Source organism: Helianthus annuus, chromosome 13 (genome assembly GCF_002127325.2).
Source record: "Helianthus annuus cultivar XRQ/B chromosome 13, HanXRQr2.0-SUNRISE, whole genome shotgun sequence".
NCBI lineage: Eukaryota > Viridiplantae > Streptophyta > Magnoliopsida > Asterales > Asteraceae > Helianthus > Helianthus annuus.
This window is the reverse complement of record NC_035445.2, coordinates 102,632,926-102,649,562: the sequence shown is the minus strand read 5'-3', so window position 1 is coordinate 102,649,562 and position 16,637 is coordinate 102,632,926. Positions and strand designations below refer to the sequence as shown.

Genomic DNA, 16,637 nt, shown 5'->3' with positions numbered 1-16,637 from the left:
AAGCTCTCGCTTCGCGCTTGAAGCTTCGCTTAAAGCTTTTGGAACCAAAACGCTTCGGAGCGCTTCGCGCTTTTTTAAACCAAGGCCTTATGTCACCCGAGAGGAGCTGAAAACAGAAAGCGCAGAAAAAGTGCATTTTTTGGGTTTTTTTTTTTTTTTTTTTTTTTTGAGGTTGAGGCGCGCACCTCTTGTACCGTACCTGGGGTGTTTTCATGTAGCAAACTGTTGCACCTTGGGTTTTTTGGCTTGTAAATGTAGGTAAAATCGTATAAAAACCTTATTTATAGCTATATTTTGGGTAGGGGAAGCTAAAAACCTATAAAATATATAAAAAAAAATATATAATCGTCTTGCACCTCGGGTACGAAAAGCCCACCGCTTTTGCGCTTTGCGCCTCGGTTTTAGACCTCGTCGCCTTTGTGCGCTTATTTACGCGTGCAGCCAAGTACTGAAATAACACAACTGAAGCTAGTAATGTATGCAAGAAGTTATGTGATGAAATAAACCACTAAATTTGATTAGACTCGGTCTCCACCCAATTTTCAGCAACCAGGTGCAGATCTCATAGAGTAAATGAAGAAAATAACGTAATACTAAACCAAGATTCGCTGGTTCAAGATTGGCCAATTAAACATAAAACAATAAACAGATGCATTCATAGCACACGGATTACGCCCCGGTTGAGGTTTAAGGTTATAATGTATATATGTGTTTGTGTGGGCCCTTGGGGGGCAAAAGTGAAATTGCACTAATTTTAACGTTATTTTACTAATTTTGTGATAATAATGTTAAAAGTGACGGACGGCTTGGTTTAAAAAAGCGCGCTTGAAGCGCGCTTGAGGCGATGAAGCGATGAAGCGATCGGAAAAACGCTTTTTTGGCTCTGAAGCGATGCATTACATGAAGCGACCTGAAGCGAGCTTTAAGCGGTGAAGCGTTGAAGCTGTGAAGCGACGCTCCAGCCAATCAGGTCACCATTTGGGCCATTTTTTAAGCCCAACAGTCTTTACAAGGTACATATCGACCTTATAGCGACGATATAGCGACTTCCTATGTGAAATCCGGCGACAAATTCCGGCGACGGAGTTGCTTTCAGCCGGAAACCAGGAAGAAGGGGGAAGAAGAAGAGAGATGCTGACGGTGACGGCTGCGTATATGTATTTTAGGTTTTTAGGGTTTTTATAAGTTAAGGTTTTTAAACATTTAACCCCTCTTATCTTTCATTAGTTTACATTCAGTCCCTAAAACTTCTAACTTTTTACTTAAAAAGTGTAAAGATAGTTTGTCTATTTAAACATTTAACCCCCTCTATCTTCAGTAGTTTACATTTGGTCCTTAAACTTTTTAATTTATGCATAAAAGTACAAAATTAACATTATAAAATACATATATATAATATGGATAGCTATTTTTATACATATATATAAAATTAACATTATATATAATTATATATAATATGGAGCGCTTCGTATACGTGAAGCTCTCGCTTCGCGCTTGAAGCTTCGCTTAAAGCTTTTGGAACCAAAACGCTTCGGAGCGCTTCGCGCTTTTTTAAACCAAGACGGACGGTTAATCATGTATCATGTGGTAGTGCACTAAGACCATGTGTAGTGGAAGACACAAATAATGCCCCCACCCTTGGGCGTTTTGCGCCATGTGGCAGTCCAGTCAGCAATGGGGCATTGTGGGGCATTATGTTAAAAGGGGTGTAGTGGGGATTGAAATCTTGTGGGGCATTATATTCTAATACGATTAAATAAAAGATAAAAATAAAAACCATAAAATAAATGCCATTAGCCAAAGACTGGGAAGGTGTGTGGTCATTGGCCAAAAAAATTGAAGGAATGCGTGCAAAAAAAGAACGCCTGGGACAAAAAAAAAATTGAAAAAAAAAAACGCCCAAGGGGGCAGGTAAGGGGCGTGTTTGGGCGTTTTATTGGGGAAAAAGCGCCAAAAAACCCCCACTACGGGCATGGTTGTAAATATCCTGACTAGTCTCCGATTAGTCACTAATTGGAGGTTCACCGATTAATGGCCGATTAATCACTAGGCAATCAATGACGGTCCTACTTTGGCCAGACGCTGGCCAAATTTCGACCAAACCTTATAAATTCCTTCCAGTTACTTAAAAAATGGATTAATAAGGGGTTAAAACATGTTTACTTTAGAAAGCTACATATAAAAATGTGTTTGTGTATATAACTAAAAATTAAATATAAAATTCTCGCTCCGATTAATTCTGATTAATCCCTATTAATCGCTAGTCGGTACCACACCGCCCGACTAGCGCCTAGCAGTTCTTACAACACTGACTATGGGTGGTCTAACCGGCCTTTGTCCCGATTGCTAAGTGTCATGTGCCTTATTTCCAAGGCGATGCAAAACTACTATCGAGCCAGGGTCTCACTGGAAGCAGCCTCTCCATTCCTACGGGGATAGAGGTAAGGCTGTCTACATCTTACCCTACTCATACGCTACCTTAGCTTTGCTATTGATGGGATTTACATGATGATGATTCATAGCACACGGATCCAATGTAATTGTATATATAAAAGAATGTTAGAATCACAAACAGAAAATAAAATTAAAAAGTCTGTGAAAGACGTCGATGGTACTTTAATCGCAATCGGAATCGCAAACCCACCATAATAGTGGCTGAAGCAGGCGAGTGGAGCGACGGGGCTGGTTCATCTGGTGGTGCGGTGGTTCGTCAAGGGGTAGTGCTTGCTTTCACTGGAACAGATAGAGTGAGAGTGTTTGTGATATGTTGTAATAGTTGAGGGACTTTGAATGTAAATTTAGATAAGTCGATAGGTGAGTGCCTATACTTGTAATATAGATAAGTCAAAAGGGTGTCTTTTATAGAACTAGTTCTTTTTATAAAACAAAGTTTTAAAGAATAAAGTTCAAAATCGAGATGGGTCTTTTTTTAGAGGAAGTTTTCCAATTTAAAAACTTAGGTAAAAATTACGTCTAAAAGTGATGTTTCTAAATTACAGATTTCAAGTGTTCTTGTGTACTTGATGCAGGGCCGATAACTCAAAAAGCTAACTTATTTGTGAACTGGTGATAGTTATTTTTATTTTATAATATTGGTTTTTATTTTTATTTAAATCAAGTCTAGAGAGTAGCTTATGTTGACCGACATAACATATCGATTATGGTCTATTATTTCAATTATGTTTCTAGTTAATGTGTCGATTACTTTGACCGAATTCAATGTGTAAGCTACTAGACCAGCCTATAAATAAAGGTTCATTTGTAATGTTTAAAACAACTTGTAATATTATAATAAATTTTCTCTCATATGAGTTTTATCTAAGGCTGGAGGGTGTGGTTGGAGCCCCTAGGGGCTTTATCAGGCCACGTCAGCGCCACCTAGGATCCACCTCAGCCATGGAGCCCCCTTTAAGTTGCATTTACGTCTGCGTTTTCGAGTTTGCGTTTGCGTCTGCGAGTAGCGTAGCAATAGCGTAATAGTATATTCGAAAAATGTAAGCGTTGTGATATAGCGTGTTGTAAATAGCGATGTGTTTGCAAAAATATGTGAAGTAGCGTAGTTTGCGATATAGTTTACATTATGATCCGAATATCTTGTGCTAGGCGTAACGAGTGTAACGAGAGTAACAAGCGCGAAGGTGCGGGTTGTTACACAAGGTGATAGCAACGATGATATAGATGTTGTTGTGGCGAAGTTGCAAAGAAGAGTGATTGTTTTATAACAAGATGCAGCATTGAAAGATGCACAGTTATCGTCACTGCAAGCACAGATCAGCAGCAAAGAACATACTATAGAACAACTCAAGGTGATGTGAACTTGCTGATGTCAGTTGTTTATGATCAGAAAGGGAAAGGGAAGCTGGAAAAGAAGTTCGGAAACGAGTTTGTTGATTAAGATGATGATCAAATGAATGTTGGTCGACGTGAACAAACAACTGAAGAAAAGGATCGGCTGATGCTGAACATGAAGCCGACCTAAACGCTTATCTAGCAGCCGATCCAAAGAAGAAAAGAAAGAAGCCAGCAAAGAAGCAAAATAACAAATAGATGCTGGTCATGAAAAACCAAGACATGAATCCTCTTGATGAGAACTTCCAGCTCAAAGATCCAACTAAACAGTCTGATCGATATGTCATGGAACTGGGATTGAGTCACTACGACAAAGTCGGAAACAAATCAAAGGTTGCTAATTGGGGATATGATCACGACAAGAATATGTGGTTGATAACACATGAGAGCGGTCATAGGGAGTACTATGCGAAGGAATCTCAATTCGAAACATGGACGAAGATTGACTTGCAAAGCTTGTTACGTGCTCCTTATCACGATTCTGATCCTAATCAAAGAGGCAAAGGTTGGGCGTTTCATGCAAAACTTGAAAAAGAAGTTAAAAGAAAAACTTTCAAAACATGAAGGTGGCTGAATCATTCTTGAAGAAAAGTCATGGTGTTCGCGATCCTCACACTAAGCGAACGATCAGGACTGTCATCTGGCCGCCAACTGACAAGGAGAAAATAATTCCAGTTGCTCGCAAGTTCGCAAAGAGAATTCACAAGACTTTCAGTTCTGGGCATACGACAATGGCTGAAGCTGTGATCGTTACCAAAGAACGGTCCATTCGATTAGCAGACACGTTGGATCTCGTGAGCTTTCACGAGGAGGATATCACGAGCTTGGGTCAAAACCAAATACGTACGAATGATTAGTATGAGGAATGCGCTAAGTCGTGGACAAGTGCGGTTGGAAATGTGTTCGGGAATCGTTTGTTTGCAGATATTGCTCCATTGTATGGTGGTCCTCTAAACTGAATCAACACTAATCCAATAAACCTAGGGGAGATTGTTAGGCACTAAAGGTTTATGGATTAGTTATTAATTATTGTTGGACCATGCTTCTAGAAGGTTGTGCATTAGAGTGGGCTTAGGAGCTAATGGGCCTAGGGTTTAGAGGGAGTGCTCCCTAAACTTTACTGTAAATAGTAAATGATGTATTAGGGGTGTCACACCCCTAATTATCCACGCGTCACCGGTGGGGGAGTAACGTGACGTAGTTGATATCATCATAGTCAAACAACACAAATTATCAGCGGAAGCAAAAATAGATTTATTTCAACCAAACATATTGTAATATCCAAGTATCACATAGTAGCTGAAATAGATCCACAGGCGGATCAATATAAAAAGGAAAATTGTTCAACAGATGAATGGCATCCCAAGCTTACGAGACTCTAACGATGCTAAGGAGTAACCAGCCTATTACATGTAGAACCTGCACTTAATCTTTTTGGGGAAAATACGTCAGTTTACACTGGTAAATACAATTTAACTGACTCATTTTGAAAACATTTTAAAAATTGATTTGAATGCACATGGCACAAAACTTTTTATAACTTAGGATAATTAATCAAATTTAAACTTGTAAAAGAATTACATGTTTGTTATGCGTTCAGTCGCCCGGTTCGTGTCGGGTTTAAGATTAATAGACACACCACATAGTATAAATCCGCGGCGGGAAACCAACGGTTATACATTAATAAATATGGACACATTGTCAGGTGTACGCCTACACCCGCGTGTCAAGGTCGTGGTCATTTCATGAATGATGCCAAGGATATCCGGGACATGGTCATTAAACTCCCAAAGGCGTAAAACAAACAAAACCAATTTTCAAACGGGTCATCTTGATAATACTTAACCACTAATCGATTAAGGTCAAATGCCCGACCAAGCGGTATTTTATATACCGTACCCCAAGCCCGTATAAGGGAAAATAAGTTAAAAATATTTACCTGAGCAAGTATAAAACCACAATAAGCAAATGCAAGTGTCTTTTACTGGTCTCCTATTCTGGAACGAAGGTTTATAATAACCTATTAGAATCCTAACGGATCTTTAATTTAGCCTAAGCTTAGACCGGTTAGTTTCAAAGGATAATTATGGTTTAATCGCATGAAAGGCGAAAACCGGAAAGGAATGCGATTCAGACCCAACAAGTTTGGAGACTTGTATATTATGGGTAAACTAAACACATTCTAGATTTTGAGACAAAGATGATACGGTTTGACCCGTTTCGGCTAATATGTGTAAACTAGTTACATAAGCCGATCCGAACGCGAAAATGCGTAACGGGTAACCATATAATTCATATACAAGTTTCCTGAGATTATATGTACTAAATATGTTGTGATATCAGTAAGATATGTCCTATTATGCCCCAAATGATTTTAAACTCAAATTACGCCTTATAAGGGCATTTTGGTCATTTAGAAGGGTATAAAAGAGTTAAACCAGTAATCTGAGTTACATATCTGAATAGATCAGTATTTATACTTAGTTTATCATGTTATAACAGTATAGTATCAAATATATGTGAATTTTATTAATTATAACCATCCTATGCACCAGAATGGCATTTTGGTAATTTCACATAAGCCTATAAGGTCAAAACTGGAGATCTGAGTTTCAATCTTTAGTTTACTGTTACAATATAAAATTTTACTAAATATATCAGTAGGTAGGTATTGCCCCTTATATATATAAACTAGTTTTGACATAGACTATGTCGTAAAAATGCCTAAAAAGGCGATTTGGGGCCATTTCCGGTTTTAAAAGAAAGCTGATATTTTTATAATTCTAGAAGGCTCAAAATAATATATTTATCATAATAAATCAGTAGAAGAAGGTTTGGGATCAAAAGGATTTATGAAATTCATTTTATAGCCAAAAAGGGCATAACCGGCAATTACCGAAATAAGCTTAGGAATCTAAGTTATACTCAGCCTAAAAATAAATAAAAATATTTAAAAATCCCAAAATATTATTATATATCAGTGGGTATAAAGTTTTGATATAAAATTTGGGTTTAGTTAGGCTATATGCTAATTACGCTAATTATTTACTAAGAAAGCTCCTAATTACGCTAGTGAGCATAACTTAAATTTTAGACCTCAAACTGATGTCAAATTTCGGGTACAAGTTTATAATTCAGTAACTAAGATGTCTACCTTTTTATATTTTCAAAAATCACATTTTATGGATATTTGGGCATAATAGTCAACATATGGCATTTAACGGAAACTTGCATAATAATTAGACAACTAGTGAACCAAGCCGTATAATCACAGGAGGTTATACCAACATGTTACTATGTCCAAAAGAAGCTCTAAGGCATTCCTAATCTTGGCTAAAACGGGTCAGAGCTGAAAGTCAAAGCGAAAGTCAAACTATGCGACTTTCGGTTCCAAACCGGGTCTAAACAGAAAATTGTCGAGTTGAACATGTTGGGACATGTTCTTACATTAGTTACCATGTTATATTAATGATCAAACAGGTTGCATGTATCCTACATTGCTAATTATGCGTGAATTTTGGTTTTAAGCATTCTGTTGACTTTTTAAAGTGTACTTTGACTCGACAATTAACATGGTCTAGATGGGAATCTGATAATACCCTTTTAAGGGTTTGTTACCCACATAATTACCTTCTTAAAGGTATTTTTAATTCGAGATATTACTGAGTAATTATGGACTAATCTCGAAGTCAAACCTTATTTACGATGGTTTGACTTTTAGCTAATTAACTAAGCTAAAAGGGATTAAAAAGGATTAAGGACACTTACAAAGGTCCTAATTAGGGTTAGAGACTTAATGAGAACTTGTTGCTGTCCAGAAAAGCTCCAGAGAAGTCTTGAGCCAAAGTTCCAAATGAGCAAGTGCATATAGTTACAACACAAGTCCTTATATAGTGAACCACAAGGTCCAAGATCATGCCAAGTGACTCTATAAGTGTTATGAGATGATCCCAGGTGCCCCTATGTGGCTAAATACTGCCTAGCAAGTCCCTGGTTTCGAAAACCATCCCCCTAAGTCGGTGCAACAGGCTGAACAGGCAGCTGTCCAAAACCTGCTGGCAGCGACAGCCTTACGGACCGTAAGCCTAAGCTCTTGCGGTCCGTAAGCTTCTCTTGTGGACCGTATGCTGAAACTGTTACGGTCCGTAACCGACCTTTGCTGAAATCGCCCAGGTATGCACCTTACGGACCGTAAGCCTAGGGCCTTGCGGTCCGTAACCGGTGGCCAGAAAACAAAAATTTTACAAACTTCAAGCCTTGACCATGCAACTTCGTGGATTCCGAAACTCATGCTAATTTTTCAGTTGTGGGGCCAGATTGCTCAGCCATTGCATGCCTAGCATGCTCTTACAACTTTGGCATCTTGCAAAGGTCTAAGATGACGGAAACTTCAAGGTTTTAAATTCTTGGATTTTCACAAAGATTAATTATGTTAATTAGCTACTTGTACTTCCTTTTACACTAAGGTTTAAATCAGCATTTTAGTAGTAACATTTCCTAACAAGCCAAATTCCATATAGAAGATGGGACTTTATTTATTTAGAAGCAACCGGTTAATATATAAGATGTGTATCAAACGATTTAAGGATCTTGGGATTTATAAATTTGGCTCGCTCAGAGGTACTTTAATAACTCATATGTGGCCTAGAATGGTGTTGAAATCCGGTGATACTATAAATCAACCTACGTTACCTGAACAAGAAGGTTATTATACATTTTTCTTATTTTATTATAGAGTTGGCAATATTGACCAGATAGACTGGTTGGGTAACAGGTCAAAATATGTAGTCTTTTGGTAGGGGTCGGGATGAGTTGACTTGAAACACTATTTGATTAATTTATTTGTGTAATATTAGTGTGTCGAGTATGATTGCAAACAAAATATTGTTTCAGTGGTAATCTAAGTTTTTCGAATAACATGATTTAGGATGTTTTAATTTATTTATGCAAATAAAAACACTTTTTCCCGTCTCTTTTTAAGGTCCTATTTTATTTTTATTTTATTATTTCACCTGTTTGACCCAGAATAAAGTCAACCCCAAATCAATACATGTATAAGCATATGGGTCAAAATTTTCAACTTTCCAAATGCGCGACTTTAGAAGTGTTGAAAAATCGGGATTAATAGGTAATAATCGGTAGTTTACCGATTAAATTTCACCCAGTTGGACCTATAATCGGTAGTCAGTCAAATTTCTGTCAAAGTCCGTCAAAAGCGGTCCAAATCTTTGAAGTATTTAAAATTCATACTTATTAATCCATTCCGAGTAAATAAGTTTAAAAAATTATATTTAAAATTTTGAATTATTTTGTGTGTGTATATATATAAGTTTGAAAATTACATATAAAATTCCAATCCGATTAATCCTTATTAATCTCGATAAATCACTAGTCATTACCCCACCCCCCAACTAGCGTTTAGCGATTTTTACAACCATGAACTTTTCGACATCTTATTTTTTCTGGTTCCCCAATTCCAGATTCATCGGATGAAGAAGCGGATTACGAATTCGAGTACGAAGTCTTATCAGCTGGATCTGTAGAACGATGGGACGATACAGACGTATCATGGGTTTCCGCAACCAACGACAATACAGAACCAGATCTCAATAACAAAAGACCAGTTAACGTAGATACGCAGCCATCAACATCACAATCACAAGAAGAGATCGAAACCGAAAGAGAAAAAGAAACACCCGAAGCACATGAAGAAGCCGACGAAGGAGATACGCATTTCGAACTCGAGGATATGGAACAGTTATTGTCTGAGATCGGAAGTATGCGCGACAGTTTGAGGTTGATGCCTGATTTCCAAAGACGGGAAATGGCTGCGAATTTTGCCATGAAAATGGCGTCGATGTTTGGAGGGAGTAGCGGTGATGAAGAAGAACACGAAGAATAGATTAGTAAATGTTTCCGGTGATTAGTTAAGAAGGTTTATTATTACAGAACAATGCCGTTATGCGCCTCTTGCGTTTAATTGTTTCTGATTATGTTCAATGGCCTTTAAAGACACTGCAAAGCTTTCTTGTTCATGGAGGCAGTTGAACCTGTAAAAATAGCCTGTTGCTACAACAAGATTATAAGTCGATGTTATAGCCGGCCGTGCATCCAAAGAAAAATACAATCGCCCTTCAACAATAACTAAGACTATGGGGTGTGGAGGGGCTTGGGTTGGGGCTATTGCTTGACACGTGGTAGGCGTGGGCTTCACCAGTCCACACCCAAAAAAGTGGGGTGTGGAAGAGGCGTGGCTAGACGGCCGTTGTGGAAGGGGCTAGCCAAACGGCCATCAACACACAGCCAACCATTGCCAGACACGTCACCCTAGGCCAGCGCCCCACGCCAAGTACTATTGCCACCCCAAGCGGGCAACGCCCACCAAAAGCCAACACGAGGTGGAGCACCCGACACTAAAGACCAAAACGCCAAGCCGGCAATGCACACACCCACTAGTCTAAACCATGAACGTGAAATATGATACAAAAAGTTGTAGAATAGATAATTACTTTTGAATGTGTTTTCTATAAATAAATCCAAGCTAAATAAACTATTAAACATTAAACATTATAAATAAGCAACAATTTTGAGCTAAAGGTGGTTGTACCCTTAGCTTTGGGTGTTTCTAAAAAAAAAATTGAATATATGGTTCTGTTTTTTTATTTTATTTGAACAATGATAAGTACAAAATTTAAAATTGCAGATTGAACCTTCAATAAAGGGTAGTTACTTTTTCATTGCTATTCGTTTGTTAACTAAAGAAAAATAATGAAATGTTCGGTTGTTTTTAGATTTTTAGGTGTACGGTTGTTTTTAGTTTTTTTTTTTTTTTTTGTGTGTGTCAACGTATACTGTAGATTTGTTTAAAAACATAGTTATATTCAAAATCAAGTATTTTTTTTGCATGCTATAACGGCAATGTTATCGTGACGAGACACAACCGCTTATGAGTAAACATCCTTGCCGGTATTTTGCCATAATGAAAACGATATCGGTGTTCGGCTTTACGTTTTCCGACAAAGCAAACCGATAATGACCAAACTCCACCCACTTGCGTGGAGAAAAACGATCATACACACTCCCGCCGCGAAGCGCGGGGGTAAACACCTAGTTTTACTTTAATCAAAATCTTTTACTTTAATTGTAATCGTGTCAAATAACATTGTTTTGGTTTGTAAAAAAGTGTAAGAACTTTGTTTTAGTTTGTAAAAAAGTGTAAGAAATAAATACTTTTATAAGATCTCAAATAATATATACAGAATATAAAAAATAAAATAAACATCATAACTAAAAAAAATTCTAATTTGTTTGAATAAACAAATAAATTAGAAAATAGAAATATGATTTAACTATTTAAAAAGAAAAAAAAAACTTGATTTGATAAAGAGAGTTTCTTTTTCTATGAAATAACTAAACCATCTAAAAAGTGTTGCAACGTAGGTCGTGGGGCAATAACTAAACCACCCAATAAGTAGGTGTAATTGATAACTAATTAAATTAAAGAAAATAAAAATTGATATGTTTGGTTAAAAGGGGTTGGGCCATCTCTCAAGAGCTTAATGACTGTACTTTTCAAAAAAAGGGGGGGGCTTAATGACTGTTCTTAAGTTGGCGGAAGAGGGCATTGGTGCCCCTCAAATAACTAAAGGGAGTGGTATTTAACGCCCCCAATACTAATTTGGCATGGTGGCGTTAACCTACAACAGAGTCTAAAACATGTCTTAGAAACGAGAACAAAAAAAGCACCAAAAACCGGTTTTACTTGCCAACAAACAACATTCCATCATAGAGAAAAACACAAAAAGCAAACATTCTATGTTCTAACAACAACATTCCATCATAATAACAGACAACATTAGAACCATAAAAACAAACAACATGGTGAAAACAAACAAGATTCATAATAATCTTTTGATAAAGATTCAAGAAGCATCATCTCCTCAACCTACAAGCCCAACCCCTGATAACATCAAACAGAAACAATTAGTTTCTAGAAACTTCCATAAGGTGACACGCAAGCAAAGCAAACACGATATTACCTTTTTCTTCGCAGCCACCCACTCATTAAGCCTTGCAATCTTCTGGCTTTGACATTCATCACAAAAGTCTTTAAATCCTTTATCATGTGATTGCAGCTCTCTAAATACAGAACTGCAAAAAGAATTTAAATAGTAAGATTAGGAAGCATTACAATTACAACAATTGAAAATCAGATAATCACATACCTTTTGAACCACATCAAAAAGTTATATCTATGTCCGAATTTGATGGGTTTCGCACCATATAGTCGACAACCACGGTGAATAATTGCTTGTCCACCGACAGGTAAGAGATAGTCGAATTCCTGTCAGCGTATACGAAGGGAAATGAAAAGATTCATTTAACACATTAGAAACAACGGAAAAAACTCAAAACCCTAATCACGCATGTTGAAAAAAACATAATCACGCATGGTTATGATTAGGGTTTTTGAGTTTTATAAACACTTTCACTATACATATATACACGTATGTACCTTCTCAATATGTGTTCCACCGTTCACATGGTCCTTACACCGTTGACCTCCGAAAACCAACTCCCCACCAGCAAACTGATTGCCCAAACATACATGTAAGGTTACTTCTGAGTCATCCACATGCAAATCTGAAACTGATAATATATTATTAACATATAAGCGTTCAAAAACAAATAAATCGGAGTCTAAGAATTTTGATAGATGAAACAATCACATACCCTCTTTAATAACTTTATCCCTTCCATATTGAAGTACATACCCATGACGGGAATCAAGAGAACCTCCTCCAACATCAGGAAACAAAACTACACAAATACGGTGTAAGAAAACATGTGGCTATATAAGTTTTTGAGTAAAATGTCCATTTTGTCCTTGAGGTTTGGCCACTTTTGCAAAAATAGCCAAACCTCATGTAACTTTTTATAATAAAAATTACCTCTTGAAATAAGGCTTATGTAATCTTCCATTAGCTTATCAAGTGTGGCTTTCATGCCAATGTCATCAAGAGAAACACCGTATCCATTCCCTGTGTTCGGGCGCAAGATGCTAGAGTCCGTGTTGCGAGCCCACGCTTCGAAATGTTTCACCTAAGCAATCACAGTTTTATTAAAAAACGTATAATCATAAGTTCCTGATCACAATTTGGAAGTGTTTTCAGACCCGGACCGGCCGGTCGAACCGGATTTTTTTGTATATTTTTTCAGATTTAACCCTACTAAATTTTATAATATTTATGACACCTTCCGGTTCTTACGTCCGGTCCGACCGGTCAAACCATTGAACCGGTAAGGAGACCAGTTCGACGTCCAGTCCGGTTCTGAAAACATTGCAATTTGGTTAATAATTTAACAACCTCGTGTATTAACTTTTGACAGAAATTCAGATTCAGCATGTTAAATGTATAGACTCCTGGTACGGGTTCAGACATTATGCTTCTAATACTTGTTACGAGATTCTTTCCCTCCTTGGCTCTGAAGGCCTCTAAAAATGTCGGCTGGAAGAATATTTTAGGATTCAACATATATGGGTCTTGGAATATACGCTGAAAAAATTATACAAAAAAAAATCAAATCAAATAATATACTGACATTTATATGCATACGGACGCATAATGCACTTGTGTAAACTGTTGAATTTTACCTGATAATCGGATGCAATTTTTTGCCGGTATTTTTCGAGCACCTGCCGCTGTTGAAATTGAAGCAAAAAAAAATTATAAAAATCAGTAGTGTGTTTAGAGAGAGAAAGTAGAGAGAGAGAGAGTAAACGTTCACTATGATTTGATTAATTACAAAAAGGAGTGATTACAATGAGATACATAATCTAACAAACTAACTAGCTAACTGACAAAGTCAATCAAGTCAACACTAGCTAATAATTATGATTAAAAAATTAACTTAAAACAATAAAGATAATCAAGATTAAACAATTTAAGATTAAAGCACATTTGTTAACTCTAAATTCACAACTAACTTGAAGACTGTTATTAATTTACCATTAAAAGACCAGATTGAAACTGATCAATCAGAAGTCATGTTTTACTGCAAAATTAGAAGGTGATTGATTATCAATCTAGATGCATTTTAACATTCCCGAATCTAATCAATTTCAGTAATTCAAGATTTTAAGCACAAATTACATAATTCGTGTGTGATATGCATAAAATTTATAAACTAATGTGTATGGATTAAGGATGGATATTCTCACTCGATGACATTCTTCTTTGGTCGAATAACGATGTAGAATTTGCTGCATGCGCTCATGCTTCGTGTCTCTGGAAGCATCTCGAAGATGTTGTGGCAAATGTCGCTCTAGAGAACTGAAAAGCTGAGGTTCAAACTCTGTATCAAGATCGTCGTACTTATCGGCCATGTGATCGTGAGTTGGAGCCAATACGAGACGGTCGTTAAACGGAGTCGATTGGTCCATGTTAGAGTGGTTAATTTGTGTGAAGGATGAAATGTAGGAATTTTTTGGTAGAATTTAGGGTTTGTGGTGAGGAAGTTGTTGTGTTTTGATTATATAATCGTTTTTAACCCGATTAGTTTTGATTGGATCCGAGTTTGATTTGATTAACCAAAGTGTAACGTAACGGAACAAAACACGTTAGCGGATATGATTTGATTGTATATTATAATGTAATACAACGGAACAAAACACGTTAGCGAATATGATTTGATTGTATATTATAATGTAATATAACGGAACAAAACACGTTAGCGGATGTGATTTGATTGCATATTATGATATGATTGAACATAAACGTAACCGATTGATTTCTAGTAAAATATATTATAGAAGTTTATCTAATTATTATTTCGAGTAAATTACAAGTTTTGTCCTTTATGTTTGTACCAAATCGCAGGCGGTGTCCTTTGTCTTTAAATTTGATGAGTTTTGTCCTTAACGTTTCAAAATCCTTCACGTTATGTCCTTTAGCCCTAACTCAGTCAGATTTTTTTGTTAAATATGGTCATGTGACTTGCACATGAGGGCATATTTGTCATTTCACCTTTTCATGAGTTATTTTGTAAAAAGCTTTTAATAAGGGCCATTTGTATAAAACTTAAAAATAAAAGAATATATAAATACACCTCTCTTCTCTCTCTAACAACAGATATAGGTGGCTGAAAAAGCATCAATTAAAGAAAACGATGTCACTGTCTTCATCCTCCATTTCAACGTTGTCAGCACAAGAAGCTCCATCTTTTGAATGGTTTTTGCTTCAAATGCATATTTTTATTCACAAACCTGCAGAACATCCATATTCTCAACATCAAAACCAATTTAGTTTGACTGTGCTAAAAAGTCAACATTTTTTATGAAATCAAAAAGCTGAACCTTTAAATCAAGAATGTGAGGAACTTTAGTCTTCCATTTTGGAAACAAGTGATAAACAGGTTACAGTCCAATCTTTGTCTTTTGTTTATTAAATAGCAAATTACAATTGAAAATTTAGTCAATGAACAATTGATATCATAAAATGTTTCTCAAAAAACAAGCAAAAAATGTGAAATAAATACTTACAGGGAATTCAACTTACAAGAAAAAAATGTGAAATAACATGATGTAGATGAACATACCTTTAAAATCCAATCACCTGCTTGTTGTCTAACAACCATATCCAACTTCCCACTTCTCAACTTCTTCAAATAATCAAACCCCACAAACTTTTCACATTCTTTCTCAATCAACAAAAACATAAACACTCATCACTTTACACAGGAAGATCAAGATTAAGTCAAGAACACAACACTCTGTTTCAAGATTCTTAATAAAACATTGATTTTTTACTACTAATTAACTTATTCCCACAACCCCATAACCCTACATCAAACTCCCCTGCTTTTCCGATCTGTCTAATCCACCGTCACCTGAAAAACACAAATTCAAAAGTATTATCCCCAAACGGTGACTGTAGGTGCGTTTGTCCGGCGGTGGTTGACGAAACCCTAGGTGCGGAGGCAGGTGCGTTTGTCCGGTGGCGACGACGGGAGGAGGCAGGTGCGTTTGTCCGGCGGCGGCTGATGAAACCCTAGGTGTGAAGGTAGGTGTGTTTGTCCGGCGGCAGCGACAGGAGGAAGAGTGACCGGTGGCAGCATGGTGGTGTGCTCTGAAGGTTAGAGAAAGAAAGTGTAGGCTGGAGAGAGAGACAGAGAGTTTACAAGTTTATTTTTAATTATATATTTTTTCATTATATTACATAACAGTCCCTAGATAATAAACATTTACACAATAGTCCACATAATGGTGAAAAGACAGATATGCCCTCATGTGAGGGTCACATGACCATATTTAACAAAAAAATCTGACTGAGTTAGGGCTAAAGGACATAACGTGCAGGATTTTGAAACGTTAAGGACAAAACTCATCAAATTTAAAGACAAAGGACACCGCCTGTAATTTGGTATAAACATAAAGGACAAAACTTGTAATTTACTCTATTATTTCTGGGTTCGGGTTAACCGAGATTTAAAAAAGCATATATCATAAAACCAACCAGTGCAAAATGATAACCATAACCATGAGTGAATCATACATTTCACTAAATAATTATGCCTCATAAAACTAGAATGGAAATGCTAAAACGATTAAAATATGTGATCACATCTGCTATAAATCTGTGAGAATCCATATAAACGCAAACATTTATGTTACACATAAACATTAAACATACTACAAGTAACAAGTTGTATAAACTACTAGCGACTTATTCATAAGATTGAGACCTTAATTATTCAATTAAATATGAATTCAGGACCAACGTGTGAAC

At 36.6% G+C, this 16,637-nt stretch overlaps 2 protein-coding genes and 1 long non-coding RNA gene across 3 annotated transcripts; 1 reads left to right on the top strand and 2 right to left on the bottom strand.

The window, feature by feature from the left end:
- Positions 1–8,418: 8,418 nt before the first annotated feature.
- Positions 8,419–9,945, top strand: LOC110898864. Its single transcript, XM_022145722.2, has 2 exons — positions 8,419–8,553; positions 9,330–9,945. The coding sequence occupies exons 1-2, from the start codon at positions 8,487–8,489 to the stop codon at positions 9,749–9,751; spliced, it is 489 nt and encodes a 162-aa protein (XP_022001414.2). The 5' UTR covers positions 8,419–8,486; the 3' UTR covers positions 9,752–9,945.
- A 1,849-nt stretch (positions 9,946–11,794) lies between these two features.
- Positions 11,795–13,318, bottom strand: LOC110901421 (2-oxoglutarate and iron-dependent oxygenase domain-containing protein CP2). Its single transcript, XM_022148252.1, has 7 exons — positions 13,218–13,318; positions 12,801–12,951; positions 12,583–12,669; positions 12,365–12,498; positions 12,075–12,193; positions 11,889–12,000; positions 11,795–11,809 (listed from the first exon to the last, which is right to left on the bottom strand). The coding sequence occupies exons 1-7, from the start codon at positions 13,290–13,292 to the stop codon at positions 11,795–11,797; spliced, it is 693 nt and encodes a 230-aa protein (XP_022003944.1). The 5' UTR covers positions 13,293–13,318.
- Positions 13,319–14,903: 1,585 nt separating this feature from the next.
- Positions 14,904–15,925, bottom strand: LOC118485580. Its single transcript, XR_004876759.1, has 2 exons — positions 15,448–15,925; positions 14,904–15,115 (listed from the first exon to the last, which is right to left on the bottom strand). It is a non-coding gene; the product is annotated as an uncharacterized LOC118485580 (long non-coding RNA).
- Positions 15,926–16,637: the final 712 nt, after the last annotated feature.

Excerpts from the sequence above, each read along its gene's own strand:
- LOC110898864 (XM_022145722.2), top strand. The coding sequence starts at position 8,487 with ATGTGGCCTAGAATGGTGTTGAAATCCGGTGATACTATAAATCAACCT. Across the intron at positions 8,554-9,329 it reads TACGTTACCTGAACAAGAAG|ATTCATCGGATGAAGAAGCG; the intron begins GTTATTATACAT and ends CCCCAATTCCAG.
- LOC110901421 (XM_022148252.1), bottom strand. The coding sequence starts at position 13,292 with ATGTCTGAACCCGTACCAGGAGTCTATACATTTAACATGCTGAATCTG. Across the intron at positions 12,499-12,582 it reads GGATAAAGTTATTAAAGAGG|TTTCAGATTTGCATGTGGAT; the intron begins GTATGTGATTGT and ends ATATATTATCAG. Across the intron at positions 12,001-12,074 it reads TTTTTGATGTGGTTCAAAAG|TTCTGTATTTAGAGAGCTGC; the intron begins GTATGTGATTAT and ends TTCTTTTTGCAG.